Raw genomic sequence first — 13656 nt, 5'->3', positions numbered from 1 at the left:
TACTCTTATTTACTGTGACAACAGTTCAGCAATAAAGCTCTCAAAAAATCATGTTCTACATGGTCGAAGCAAGCATATAGATGTGAATTATCATTTCTTAAGAGATCTCACGAATGATGGAGTTATTAATTTGGTTTACTGTAGAAGTGAAGATCAGATTGCTGATATTCTAACAAAACCTATCAAATTTCTAGCATTTTTGAAGTTCAGGGAGTTACTTGGAGTTTGTAGTTCAAAAGACTTTATTTGAGGGATGGCGCTTCAAAGTTTGAGTCTTATTAAACTGATGTTATGTGTGGAACATCAGTTTAAGAGAGGGATTGTTAAATAAATTAGTAGTAGCACAAGTAAGAAAGGATTTGGGTTGTCCTAGTCTTTAGGAGTTCGGTAGTTTGTTTTAATTTGTTTCCTAGTTAATTGGAGTTGGCCTAGTCAATAGGAGTTTATTGATGCACGTTGGATAGTGCCTATTTTCATGTTGCTTTCAGTTATGTATTTGTCTATTTATAGGCTGGTGATTTGTCAATAAAATGAAAAAAGTTTATTCACTATTTTCTGTGTATCCTCTGTTTTCCACTGTTAGTGCAAAAAACATCCTTGTTTTTATCAAAACAACCCAATTCAAAGAGAAAATTAAATAGAAAAACAAAAAAAAAGAGAAAGGAACTATAACGGGCCGGACGTTGTGAACGGTAGTTGAGTGTTTGAAATACTTAGAAAGCAAAGTTTATTGAAATGAATAGAAATAAAATCATTTGTTTTATATTGAAAATTTAGTATAATTTAAAAACATATTATGGTGAAACTAATATAATTAACATGCTTAGACCAGTGGTTAAGCGTCTCTATCCCTTCAAGAGAACCAAGATTTGAATCTATTGAATTGTTGAAGATGAAAGAGAAACCTAAAATCAGATATAATTTCTCATAGGAAAAAATATATAGACAGAAACATGGGAGTAGGTAATTTACTCTATATTCATTTAGAAATAAATGGATAAATTTATTTATTTTGTTACAATTTTGGATTAAATTAGAACTAACGCTTCAGCCTTACTATTCTCCTATCGCATTCAAGGCAACAAGCTCTGCAGCTTTGTAGATATTACTAAATAAATAGCAAGCTAAAACCCTTATTATTTGTTAATTGAAGATATTGAGAAAAATGAAAAAGAAAATTGAATCCAAAGTTTAGCTTAGTTAATCCATGTAATTATCCTAGATAGGTGATATCTAGTAGGTTTAGGGTTTGAAATCTACGATTTTAGTTCCGTTGAAATGCAACTGTGGCAACATGCGATCCCAAAGATCCACCAAACATGAACGTAGGATAAGTTCGGACATGGTTAAGGTACTGGAACGGGGGACGATCCGTGTTTGTTTCTTGTGCCATCCCAGCATTTCTTTGATTGAAGCTTTCAACCTCATGCACCAGTTCATCTTTTGTATGGTTGCAAGATGTAATTACCTACAAGCAGCGTTTTATGAAGAGAAAAGATTGAGTGCAAACTTTTACTATATTCCTTCAAACTTCTCAAAGCTAATCTCAGGACTCCAAGAATATTTAAACTTAAAGCTCAAGCTCGAGTAGACTCAAGCAACTAGCAGGTGAAACAAAGAGCTCGTACTCGAACTCGAGCTTGGATTCCAACTGCTCTTGTTTTCAGACAAGCATGCAAATTTATCAAAATGAAATAAAACAATTAATGATGCTTACTAATACTCCACCAGGGTACATCATCCTAAAAGGAAAAGGTTTTAAAGGATTTTTAGAAGGTGATCATGTAGAAAATCAAAACAAATGCACATGGTAGAGCTTTTGAAAAATTAAAAAAAAAGAAACAGATAAAGAGACTGCTGTATCATATACACAAGTGCAAATCATGCAATTAACATTATGGGATTCAACCAGCATCAACTAGAATGTCCTGATACTTGGCTATTTGCCTATTTGTTAATATATCTTGGTTTACAAGGGAAACAGAGGAGAAGGGCAGAATTGCAGTAAAGATGGTGCCATTATTACCTTTTGATAGGCCCATCAGGATGCAAGCCAATAGCATCAAGTGTCCCCTTATCCATCACAAGTTGAAATTGTCTTTCCAACTTTGTCTCAATATCATCAACCTAAGGAACAAATCAACAAACCAAATGAAAATGGTCAAGGTGCTTTGAGAATAATCTAGCCAGTAAGAGAAACTACCAATATGTAGAAATTCAACAAAGAGGAATCTGTTTATGCATCAGTATTGGAATAAGAAATCTACAACTTGATCTTTACCCCTTTAAATGGTTGATTGAAGTCTTAATATACTGTTATCTTTACAACATGGAATATCAATTTCCTTTTGGGGCCACATAATTCACACCAACTCCCTCAATTTCCTTTTGCCCATCCAGCTCAGTTGGTAAGAGCGCAAGGCTCTTAACCTTGTGGTCGTGGGATCGAGTCTCATGATGGGCAATTCATAATTCTGACTACCGGAGGTCTCGAAGCTGCTCTCAACCTGGCGTTGGGGGCAGCCTACTATCCTACCTCCCCATTACCCATTACATATGGGAATAGGGTCAGGTAATTTTTGAAGTTTTAAAGGTTGGGAAAATATCTAAACAAGTAAGACGCATGAAATGTCTACAGATTTCAGTTATAGGTCAGAAGTCCCATCCATACCAGAAACTTGATTCTTGAAAATCCATCCCTGATGGCATGACTACGAGCAAGGTCAATTGTATCCTCACTATAATCAATACCAGTCAGATCTGTGAACCTGGATTGAAAAATGCAAAGTATTCACTTAATATTTATCTGAAAGTTTAGACCATTACCATAAATGCAATGATAAAAAGAAATTTTTGTTGAGCCCAAAGCATATTTATCAGAAGGTTGACCCAAGGCCTACACATCTCACAGCATCACGAATTTAATAAAAATCACTGTTGTGATGGGCACAAGGAAGACTCTAAGCACTAGAATCCTCAAATCGGCAAGGCACAAAGCACATAAAGACAACTCTCCTGAATGAAGGAAGGCACAATATGTACGTGTGCTTGTGTATGCGTATAATAAATTAAAGATATATATATTATAACTATGATAATGGGCTCCAGTGATTGGTCCAGTTTATCCAAGGAACATGCACTTCATTTTTTCCTCTTTTGTTAGGCATTTTTCGCTTTATTAATAGTAAGGGTGAAGCTTAAGAAAACAAGTTAAATATAAAACACTGAAAAGAACATAATTTACACTCTTTTCTCCCCTTGCCTTACAAATAAGTGTACCTAGGCACACCAGGCATGTGCTTGATCAAAGTGCCTCACCCGAAAGAGTAGGAGGTGCTTTTTTTGTCTGGGTCACACTAAGGTGCAACACCCAGGCATGCCTGGTCACATACCTTGACAACACAGACAATGAAAAAACAATTTTTTCCCAGTCTTAACTGTTGAGATTTTCCCCGTTAATTCAATCATTACCATGTCCCTATAACACATAATAATAAGCCTTAGAAAAAATCTTACCAACAATTAAATGCTTGAGAAACTATTATCTTGAATTGATTTTAGTAGCATATAATAACAAAACCACAAGCTAATCTCAGAGCATACCCCGCTTAGCAAGTTCTTGAAGGAGCAGACCGTTGCCAGTGCCAATATCAAGTACACTCCAGCAAGACAAATATTTTTCATCCAGTGCAACAGGTTCGAGCTTGGCCTCATCAACATGATTTGGCATGTGACCTTGAGAAATATCAATACACAAGCTTTTGGTCCAAAAAGTAACAGTATCAATGATATCAGCTCCAATCCTATCGAGAGAGGGAAAACAGTAAAGAAGAGACAAATTAATCAAAATATCTAAAGTGAAATTAGCATTATGGGAAAGCTCTTACAATCTTCCATTAATGAGATAGTTCTTAAGCCTGCCAGATAATGCGGAGTTATCAAGTCAGTCGGTTATTGGGGGAAGAACCATTGAAATGCATATTATATTAAATTCCATTTAACATATTTATACACAGATTATGTAATTATGTGATTAACAAATATTTTTGCTAGTTGCCCAGAATGAATGCAAAACTACATAGCTACGATTATACTGACCAAATTTCAGCAGCATGGTCATGTTCATGAAAATTTGCCAACTCCTCTGCATTTGCACCATTCCTATAACTCTGAAGACATAGCACTGTTGTCATTGCATCGGCATCTGGTTCATCCTTGTCAGAGCTGTGTATAGTGTATATAAAAGAAACAGAAACCCATACAAATCCATGTTAAGCATATCAGCATGACAGATACATTATATCAAATATTCTTAGCAATGGATTAGAAGTATAATACTCTGACAATTCCACCCATAAAAGAAATATCCTTAAAATTAAACTAATAACCCTGAAATTGGTTAAACTTACTTCGGGATTGTATTCATTTATAAATTTGTACTGATAAATTATGTTGCCTGGACTTTTTGTTTTTCTATAAATCACTTATGCCCTAGACTTGTTCCTGACAAGGCATGGGTATAGGGCTAGGATCCTTCAAATATATGGAAAAACTTAAAATTAAACATACCCATAAAAACAGATACTTGTATCTGACACTTACCATGAGTTAGGACAACATAGCAGATAAAATCATATACTGAAATCACACGATCTATTATTTGGCTGTGAAGAACTCAAAATGCTATAATTGATTATTTCAATAATTTTTGTTTTCATTCTAATAGCATTCAATCGACCCATTTAGAATTTTTTTTAACAGTACCGCCAAAATTATTTCCAGAAATACAAGGAAGGTAAAGCATACTAAGAAATTTTCCCATTCAAAAGTCTTACAAAGAAAGTTAAAGATTCTAATTTCAATTGTCAATAGATAAAATCTCACGCTTAAAATCCGCAACCCAACAATACATAATAAACAATATAACTTAAATTTGAGCAAGCAAGCTAGATGTCATTTTCTACAACGCCGGCACATTTATTTATAGCTCTCTTAAACACTAAAAATCTAGTCAAACATTCAATTTAAAAACGGTGGAAATGAAAGACCATTAGAATTAGAAACAGAAAAACCTGTAATATGGGGCGGTACGGAATTTGGCAGCAGAGGAGAGGGCTTCGGCATCAGCGTGGCGCTGCTCATCGTCGAGTGTGCTTCCGTAATCGCTCTTTATTGACCAGGAATCGGCAGCCACTGACCGCTCGTCGTCGGAAGCCACCTCTCGACCGGTCTGCAGCTGTTGTTGCGGCGGTGGATGTTGCTGGGTTGGATCCGGTGAGGACTCTTCCGGCGCCAAACTGAATACTGCCATGAATTCACGGTATTTAAATTTAATATAAAGGAAAGAAAATTTTATTAATTTGTGAGTGAAGAAAGGAGGGACGTTGATATGTTAACGAATTTGGTGTTATCCAACGAACGAAGAAAAAATGGGAGATCTTTTGCCCTTTCCCACGAGCTCTCTTTCTGTAACTTTATACGAAGATTTTTTGTTCTTAAGGATTAAATATATATTTACCCCTAAAGTTCTTCATTTTTCTCACTTCATAATCATATTTTCAAATTTGCCTCTGAAATTGTGAAACGAAAATATCATTATTTTATTTGGGTAAATTATGCAAATATTCCCTTTTATTTTTGGTCTAATTGACTTTGGTCACCAACTTTGAAAATTCAAGGTACATGGTCCTAACGTTATCGATACGTTTGATTTTAGTCCCTAACGTTATCGATCAGTTAGATTTTAATCCCTTAACAATTAATTTTCGTTAACTCTTTAACGGAAGTATTACATGGTAATTAAAAAAATTTTAAAAAAATCCTAGTTCTTCTTCTCCTCCTTTCCATTCTTTTTCTTCTTACTATTCTTATTATTATTTCGAAAAAACCATGCAAAAAAAAACCCATTAAAACCCTTCTCTCTCCACCATTGATAGAGAGTGAAAAATGAATTTGGATCTTGGTCAGTTTTCATTGTAGAAAGTCAAATATGGGAGGAAGATTTCGGTGCATTAATGCACCGAATGTACAATTGTCAAAAGGGCTGTAGAAATTGTTGAGTTTTCAACAATGGTATAACCTTAATTTTAGCCATTGTAATTTAAGATATTTACAAATTAGTCCTTAAACTTCAACTATAAATACCCTAGCTAATTTAGCTTCAAATTCATCCCAAAGCATTATAGCTTTCTTCCAATACTAGAGAATTTAGAGAGTTTCTTGAGAGTTGTTTTCTCCTTTTATCAAGTCTCTTTTTTATCAAGAGAGAATTATCATTGTTTTCTCCTTGGTAGATAGAGAAAAGTTGTAATTCCTATTTTCTTATAGTAAAATTCTTCTACCGTTGCTCGTGGTTTTTACCCTATATTATTTAGGGGTTTTCACGTAAATTTTTTGTCTCTTTTATCTTCATTTTTATTTTCTCAAATTATTAGTTGCGATTTTGCTCTATTCAATAGCCGTCTTCCGCAACAATTGGTATCCGAGCTAGATTTGAGTGTGTAATATCTGCTTATTGTTTTTGTGGTTGCCACCAAAAGGTGGATCCTCTAACATAAGAAAGTAAGAAGGTATTACCCATTCTTTGAAGGTTCCAGAGAACTATTCACGATAGTGAAATAGTGGGAGCTATCCGTAATAGAAGGTATGGTAACGAAATTTGATATTGGAAAATTCAATAGGAGAAATTTCTCATTGTGGAAATTGAAGATGAGGGCCATCTTGAGGAAAGACGGTTGTCTAGCAGCTATCAGTGAAAGGCCGGTGGATTTCACATATGACAACAAGTGGATCGAAATGAACAGGAATGCTATAGCAAACTTTCATCCAGCATTAGCAAATGAAGTATTGTCAAGCATCGAGGAGAAGAAGACAGCTAAGGAGATATGAGATCATCTCACCAAACTGTACGAGGCCACGTCGCTGCACAATAAAATTTTCCTTAAGAGAAAATTGTACACTCTCCGTATGCTAGAATCTACTTCACTGACGGAGCACTTAAATACACTGAACACTTTATTTTCTTAGCTTACATCCTTAAACTGTAAAATATGAGAACAAGAACGTGCTGAACTTCTACTTCAAAGTCTACCGGATTCGTATGATCAACTTATCATCAACTTGACAAACAGTAATTGTTGAGTTAATCGATTGATGGAAATGGCCAAGAGGGGGGGTGAATTGGCAATTAAAATTTTGGTGGAAGCTTTTGCAGAAAATTGAAAATATTTGCACAACGATTTAGAGTGGTTCGACTTTCTCAACCAAAGTCTACATCCACTAAGCTATCCACACTAAGGATTTTCCAACAAATTCACTAATTTGTTCTTTCTTTTGAGGACAAAGAGTAACCTTACAACTCCCTCAAGAATTATACCCCAAATTCTTGAGCACACTCTTTTTTAAAGAGAAATACACAAATTTGCAAACTTACAAGGAAAACCTCATAAGGTAAAATGTTTGCACAATTCTAGAACAAGAAAAGAACACTCACAAATAATTAAAAATGAGCACAAATGGTATTCTTGAAAGCAAAATGAATATTGAAAGGAAAATTGGCTTGATTTGCACAAACTTTGTGTTTGATACTTTCTCTCTTGTTTCTCTATGATTTCTTATTGATCAAAGGCTTCAGAACTTGTTTAAATACACCTTGAATCACTTCTGAACGTTGGGGATCATTAATGAAGTTACTGGATCCGTTTAAGTGTGAAAACAATTAATATTTCTGCTTAGAGCGTGGGGGGAATCGGTTCCCCCTCATAGGGAATCGGTTCCCTAAGTGTAAAATTCAAATATTTTGACTGTTAAACAGGGGGGAATCGGTTCCCTCCGAGCATTCTGTTTTTCTCGAAGCCAAACCATTCAGGGGGGAATCGGTTCCCTCTGAGCAATCTGGAATTTTTGTTTTTGAAATGGTTCGAAATATTTTGTAAAATTGTTTTGAAATTATTTTAAGATTAAAACTTAATTTTACACTTGAGTAAGGATTAAAAATGACTTTTGAAAGATTTGGAGTAATATTTTGATATTCGAATAATTATATCGAATATACTTAGAAAATCTTTTGGAAAATATTAAAATTCATTTATCTTAATTTGTTATATCGAAATATCAAAATGTATTCAACAATCTCCCCCTTTTTGATATAACAAAACATTTTAGTAATTTTAAGATTTTGAAATCAAGTTTTGAAATTACTCCCCCTTACTCTAACACTTCAACATTTCTCCCCCTTTTTGTTAAATCAAAAAGACTGTTAAAAGATTTTAAACAAGGTTTTGAAATCATTAAGCCAATTGATTATAAATATATATAGCTTAAGCTGCTAAGATCACAATCAAGAGAATCTTTAGCCATTTGCTTCATAATCAATATTCATAAACAATGTGATATGGCAAAATTGGTCATATATCTAATTGATGTATATGATGCAAATAATGAATAAATTTAACCAAACCAAATATATATAAATATAAGTTCAAACATCCGTAATTCATTAAATTAGTTCAAATATCCAACAACCAAAGTAAAAACAATCCAAAAACATTCAAAATGTTGAAACAATAAGCTTTAAGTTCAAAGTACTAAAGCATAACACATAATCAAACATCTGTAGGAGGATCGGGATGAGGAAAATGAGCTCGCATAGCGGCCATATCATGTGAGAGTGCATCAATGCGTTCATTCATAGAAGCGTTGTTTGTGAGCATCTCCCAGAGAATTTCCAATTGTTGAGCTACCATTGTGGATAAATGAGATTCTATAGAAGTGAAACGAGAATCCATAGAAGCATATCGAAAATCGAATGTCTCCATAAAGGATCGAAAGTATGGAGGCATTTGATCCTCTGGTTGTGCTTGTTCCTCTACTCGTTCTTGCTCCTCGTGCTGTTCTGGTTCATCGTCGGAGTCGTCAACTTCAGGCGGTTGCTCACTGGTACGAACCCAAAGACCAATTTCTTCATTGATCTTCCATCCCGATTTAGTTAAAGATAATAGATTGATTTGGTTTTTGAGGGGAAAGGAAGCATAAAGACCAACTCTAAGCCCAGCCTTCTTAAATAGATTACTAAGAATACAATCGTAAACTAAAGAAGAACACAATTTCTTATTGGGAACAAGATTTACGGTTTCGACAAGTTCAACAAAAATAATCTGTGGAAGGTTAATTTTAAGATTATTTTGGACAAAATGAAGCCAAAATAGATCTAAGGCGCGAAGAGTAGAGTAACAGCCCCCGGATGATCGAAACCACCAAGAGATCATTAGGTGAAGAAAACGGTCATGAAGGTCTAGAACACTAGCATTATCCCTTCGCTTATACTGAGATCCTACCGTAAGTTTTTCATTGTCTAACCCTTCATTATCTAATCCTAATGCTTTGGCAATGAATTTCGAGTCAAGATGAAAGAATCGTCCTAGAAGATAGGATCGGATCCCTATGGTTAAGGTTTCCTCTCACTTTTTAATGCAAACAACATTAGAGTAGAAGATACGAACAAGTTGATGGTAGACAATTGGTTCAAGCTCGAAGAGTTTGTCAAATTTCCACTCATGAAGAGTAGGAAGATGACAAAAATTGATGTCTAGCATGGCTTGAAGAGATGGGATACGTTCTTCCCGAATTTTATAGGACTCAAATTATTGACAAAACCTATAGTAGAGATTTTGTTTACGACCGGGTTCATTGAAACAAGAATTGCGAATGGTCATGTTTGGATCATCGGGATTAGGAATAGGAATTTGTGGGATAGGTGGAGGATTTGAAGGTGAGTTTGGAGGTTGGCTAGAACGACTAGAGGAGGACCTAGAACGTTTATGAGACATGGTTTAAGATAATCGGAATAGAAAGATAACCTACATTTTTAAAAACATATGTATGCAAAATAATCAATCCCAAAACTCAATTGAGTCCTCAATATTTCAAGGTTCTCTATATCAATCCTAATGGACAAAGTTTTTTTTTTTGAAAAACTTATTGAAAAATAAGGTTTTGAAAATCAATATATGTATAGTTTTCATAACAACAACATAATTCAATCAAAACACAATAATTTAAAAAAAAAATTATTTTGAAAATTTCAAAGAATTTTGGAAAATTCTTGTGTTTTTGATGAAATTAGTTGTAAAATCTAGTTTCTAATCACTAAACAATCAATGCCCGATCTAAAGTTCGACCTAGAACTAATTAAAACTAGTTCTATGTTCAAAAATTGATGAAATAGAAGTTTTAGAAAAATACCTTGAAGAATTTCAGATTTGAGTGAGATTAGATGAAGTTTGCACGATTTTGATGATTCTAACAGGTTTAGGAGATGATATTTGAAGAGAATTCCGATTAAAAAAAATGTTGTTTTGAGGCAAAATGGAGATTTGAGAGATGGAGAGAGTTATTTGCGTGAAGAAAAAAGAGAAGAAGGTTTTGAGCAAAACATAAGGGTTCTGCCCGATAAAACCATAACCCTCAGGGGGTATCGATTCCCTTGTGGGGGGGAATCGATTCCCCTTTAAAGGGGGAATCGGTTCCCCTTCAAGGGGTATCGATTCCCTCTCACTAAAATGCTAAAATCTGATTTTTTTTAAACACTCAAAATGCTAAATTAATCTTCTCTAGTGGTATTGGCAACTCATATATCAAAAAGTAATTATGTTCAATCAATCAAATTAATCCTTAAACTACATTTGAACATAAAGTTAATTTTCATCAAGAATCATAAACTCCCCCTAACTAATAGTAATGAATGTAATCAGAAATTACTATTATAAGCATTTTTCATTTATTCTTTAAAGTGCTAAAATTATTTTAAACACTAAGTGAAGATAGGTTGGTGAAACCTAATTCTCTCCTAAGTTTCCAAAATCTTTCCTTGTCTAAAGGCTTTGTAAAGATATCCGCTAATTGGTGCAAAGTATCAACAAATTCTAGAACTACATCTTCCTTAGCGACATAGTCTCTAATGAAGTGATGTCTTATTTCAATGTGCTTAGTTCTAGAGTGTTGGATGGGATTTTTAGTGAGGCAAATAGAATTATTATTGTCACACTTAATAGGAATGGTACCTACTTTAATTCCATAATCAAAAAGTTGTTGTTTCATCCATAAAACTTGTGCACAACAACTGCCAGCTGAAATGTATTTGGCTTCAGTGGTAGATAATGCAACACAATTTTGCTTCTTTGAAAACCAAGAAATCATCATATTTCCAAGGAATTGGCAAGTATCGGAGGTGCTTTTCCTATCTAATTTGCATCCTCCATAATCCGCATCAGAAAAGGCATGCAAGCTAAAGCTAGAGTCTCTAGGATACCAAAGTCCTAAACTAGGAGTGTTCTTAAGATATCTAAAGATTCTCTTAACAGCTAGTAAATGTGATTTCTTAGGGCATGATTGAAATCTAGCACATAAGCAAACACTAAACATAAGGTCCGGTCTACTTGCAGTTAGATAGAGCAAAGAACCAATCATTGACCTATATAATTTAACATCCACGCATTTACCTCCTTCATCCAAGTCAAGCTTTATAGAAGAGCTCATTGGAGTGTCATGAGGTTTCCCATTTTCCAGTCCAAACTTTTTGAGCATATCTTTGACGTATTTAGCTTGATTGATGAAGATGCCATATTTTCTTTGCTTGATTTGGAGTCCCAAGAAAAATGAGAGCTCCCCCATCATGCTCATCTCGAATTCGCTTTGCATTAGCTTAGAAAATTCTTGGCAAAGAACATCATTAGTAGAACCAAATATTATATCATCAACATAAATTTGAACTACTAATAAATCTTTATCTTTATGCTTTAAAAACAATGTAGTGTCAACCTTCCCTTTTGAAAAACCTTTTTCAATTAAAAAGTTTGACAATCTTTCATACCAAGCTCTAGGAGCTTGTTTTAAACCATAAAGTGCTTTTGTCAATTTAAGAACATGATTTGGAAATTTTAAATCTTCAAAACCAGGAGGTTGTTCCACATACACTTCTTCCTTTATAAAACCATTTAAAAATGTACTTTTAACATCCATTTGATATTATTTAAATTCATGAAAACATGCAAATGATAATAACATTCTAATTGCTTCCATCCTAGCTATGGGAGCATATGTTTCATCATAGTCTATGCCCTCTTCTTGAGTATACCCTTGCGCAACAAGTCTAGCCTTGTTTCTCACTATATTACCACTTTCAACAAGCCTATTCAAAAATACCCATCTAGTACCTACAGTAGATTTATTACTAGGCCTTTCAACTAATGTCCATACTTTACTCATCTCAAATTGATTTAACTCTTCTTGCATAGCCATAATTCAATGTTCATCTTTTAATGCTTCTTTAATATTCTTAAGCTCTATGCATGAGATAAATTCCACATAATTACAAATATTTCTAAGAGAGGATTGAGTTGTTACCCCTTTGGATGGATCACCTATGATTTCACCATCCTTGACATAGTTGTACTCTCTTGGGTAAAATACTTCCCTTTCTTCAATGGTTAGATTCTCGAGAGGATCATGAGTCATCTTTCGTTTCTTCCTTTGATGATGGTTCTCCAACGTCATGTCTAACGTCATTTGTATTTATAATACCTACATCATCATTCAAGCAAGAATCCTTCCTCGAAAGGAGATTATCATCGAAAACAACATGTATAGACTCTTCTATAACTAAAGTTCTTTATTAAATACTCGATAAGCTTTAGAACTTAAGGAATAACCCAGAAAAATTCCTTCATCACTTTTAGCAGCAAATTTGCCAAGATTGTCTTTACCGTTATTTAAAACAAAACATTTACATCCAAAAGGATGAGAATAACTAATATTAGGCTTTTTTTTTAAAAAGTTCATATGGAGTTTTCTTCAAAATAGGCCTAATCATTACTCGATTAATAATATAACAAGTAGTATTTGTGGCTTTCGCCCAAAAATATTTTGGCAAATTGTTTTCACAAAGCATGGTTCTAGCCATTTATTCTAAAGTTTGATTTTTCCTTTCAATAACTCCATTTTGTTGAGGGATTCTAGGTGCTGAAAAATTATGACTAATACCATTAGAATTACAAATTTAAGTAAATCCAATATTTTCAAATTCAGTTCCATGATCACTCCTAACACTAGTTATAGAGTAACCTTTTTCGTTTTGGATTACTTTTGAAAACGTGATGAATTTTTCTAATGCTTCATATTTAGTACTTAAGAATATAACCCAAGTATATGTAGAATAGTCATCTACCAAGACAAATGCATATTGTTTTCCACCCAAGCTAGTAGTTCTAGATGGCCCAAAAAGATCTAAATGGATCAATTGCAATACTCTACTAGTTGATACATCATTAATGGATTTAAAAGAAACTCTCTTTTGTTTTCCTTTAGCACAAGCATCACAAATTTTATCATTATCAAATTTTAGTTTAGGCAGCCCTCGAACCAAATCTCCTTGAATTAACCGTTGCAAGACACTCATACTAGCATGTCTTAGTCTTCTATGCCATAACCAACTATCATGCTCGTCCTTAGCAACTAGTCATAAATTAGTCATATCTATAGAGTCTAAATGCACCATGTAAATGTTTCCTATTCTATGACCAACAAGCATAATCAAAATAGATGCAATGTCAATCAATTTTGCAAACACTTAATTTAAAAATAAGACATTGTATCTTTTGT

At 34.0% G+C, this 13656-nt stretch overlaps 1 protein-coding gene and 1 long non-coding RNA gene across 2 annotated transcripts; both read right to left on the bottom strand.

Annotated features, from left to right (window-relative positions):
* Positions 1-1113: 1113 nt before the first annotated feature.
* Positions 1114-2747, bottom strand: LOC120171020. Its single transcript, XR_005520840.1, has 3 exons — positions 2672-2747; positions 2027-2127; positions 1114-1468 (listed from the first exon to the last, which is right to left on the bottom strand). It is a non-coding gene; the product is annotated as an uncharacterized LOC120171020 (long non-coding RNA).
* Positions 2748-3592: 845 nt separating this feature from the next.
* Positions 3593-5335, bottom strand: LOC120171042 (EEF1A lysine methyltransferase 2-like). The gene is made up of 3 exons (XM_039178851.1): positions 5073-5335; positions 4099-4224; positions 3593-3803 (listed from the first exon to the last, which is right to left on the bottom strand). The coding sequence occupies exons 1-3, from the start codon at positions 5309-5311 to the stop codon at positions 3593-3595; spliced, it is 576 nt and encodes a 191-aa protein (XP_039034782.1). The 5' UTR covers positions 5312-5335.
* Between the last annotated feature and the right edge of the window lie 8321 nt (positions 5336-13656).

Source organism: Hibiscus syriacus, unplaced genomic scaffold (genome assembly GCF_006381635.1).
Source record: "Hibiscus syriacus cultivar Baekdansim isolate YM2019G1 unplaced genomic scaffold, ASM638163v2 tig00111810_pilon, whole genome shotgun sequence".
NCBI lineage: Eukaryota > Viridiplantae > Streptophyta > Magnoliopsida > Malvales > Malvaceae > Hibiscus > Hibiscus syriacus.
The sequence above is the reverse complement of the archived record's forward strand: the minus strand, read 5'-3'. Positions and strand labels throughout refer to the sequence as shown.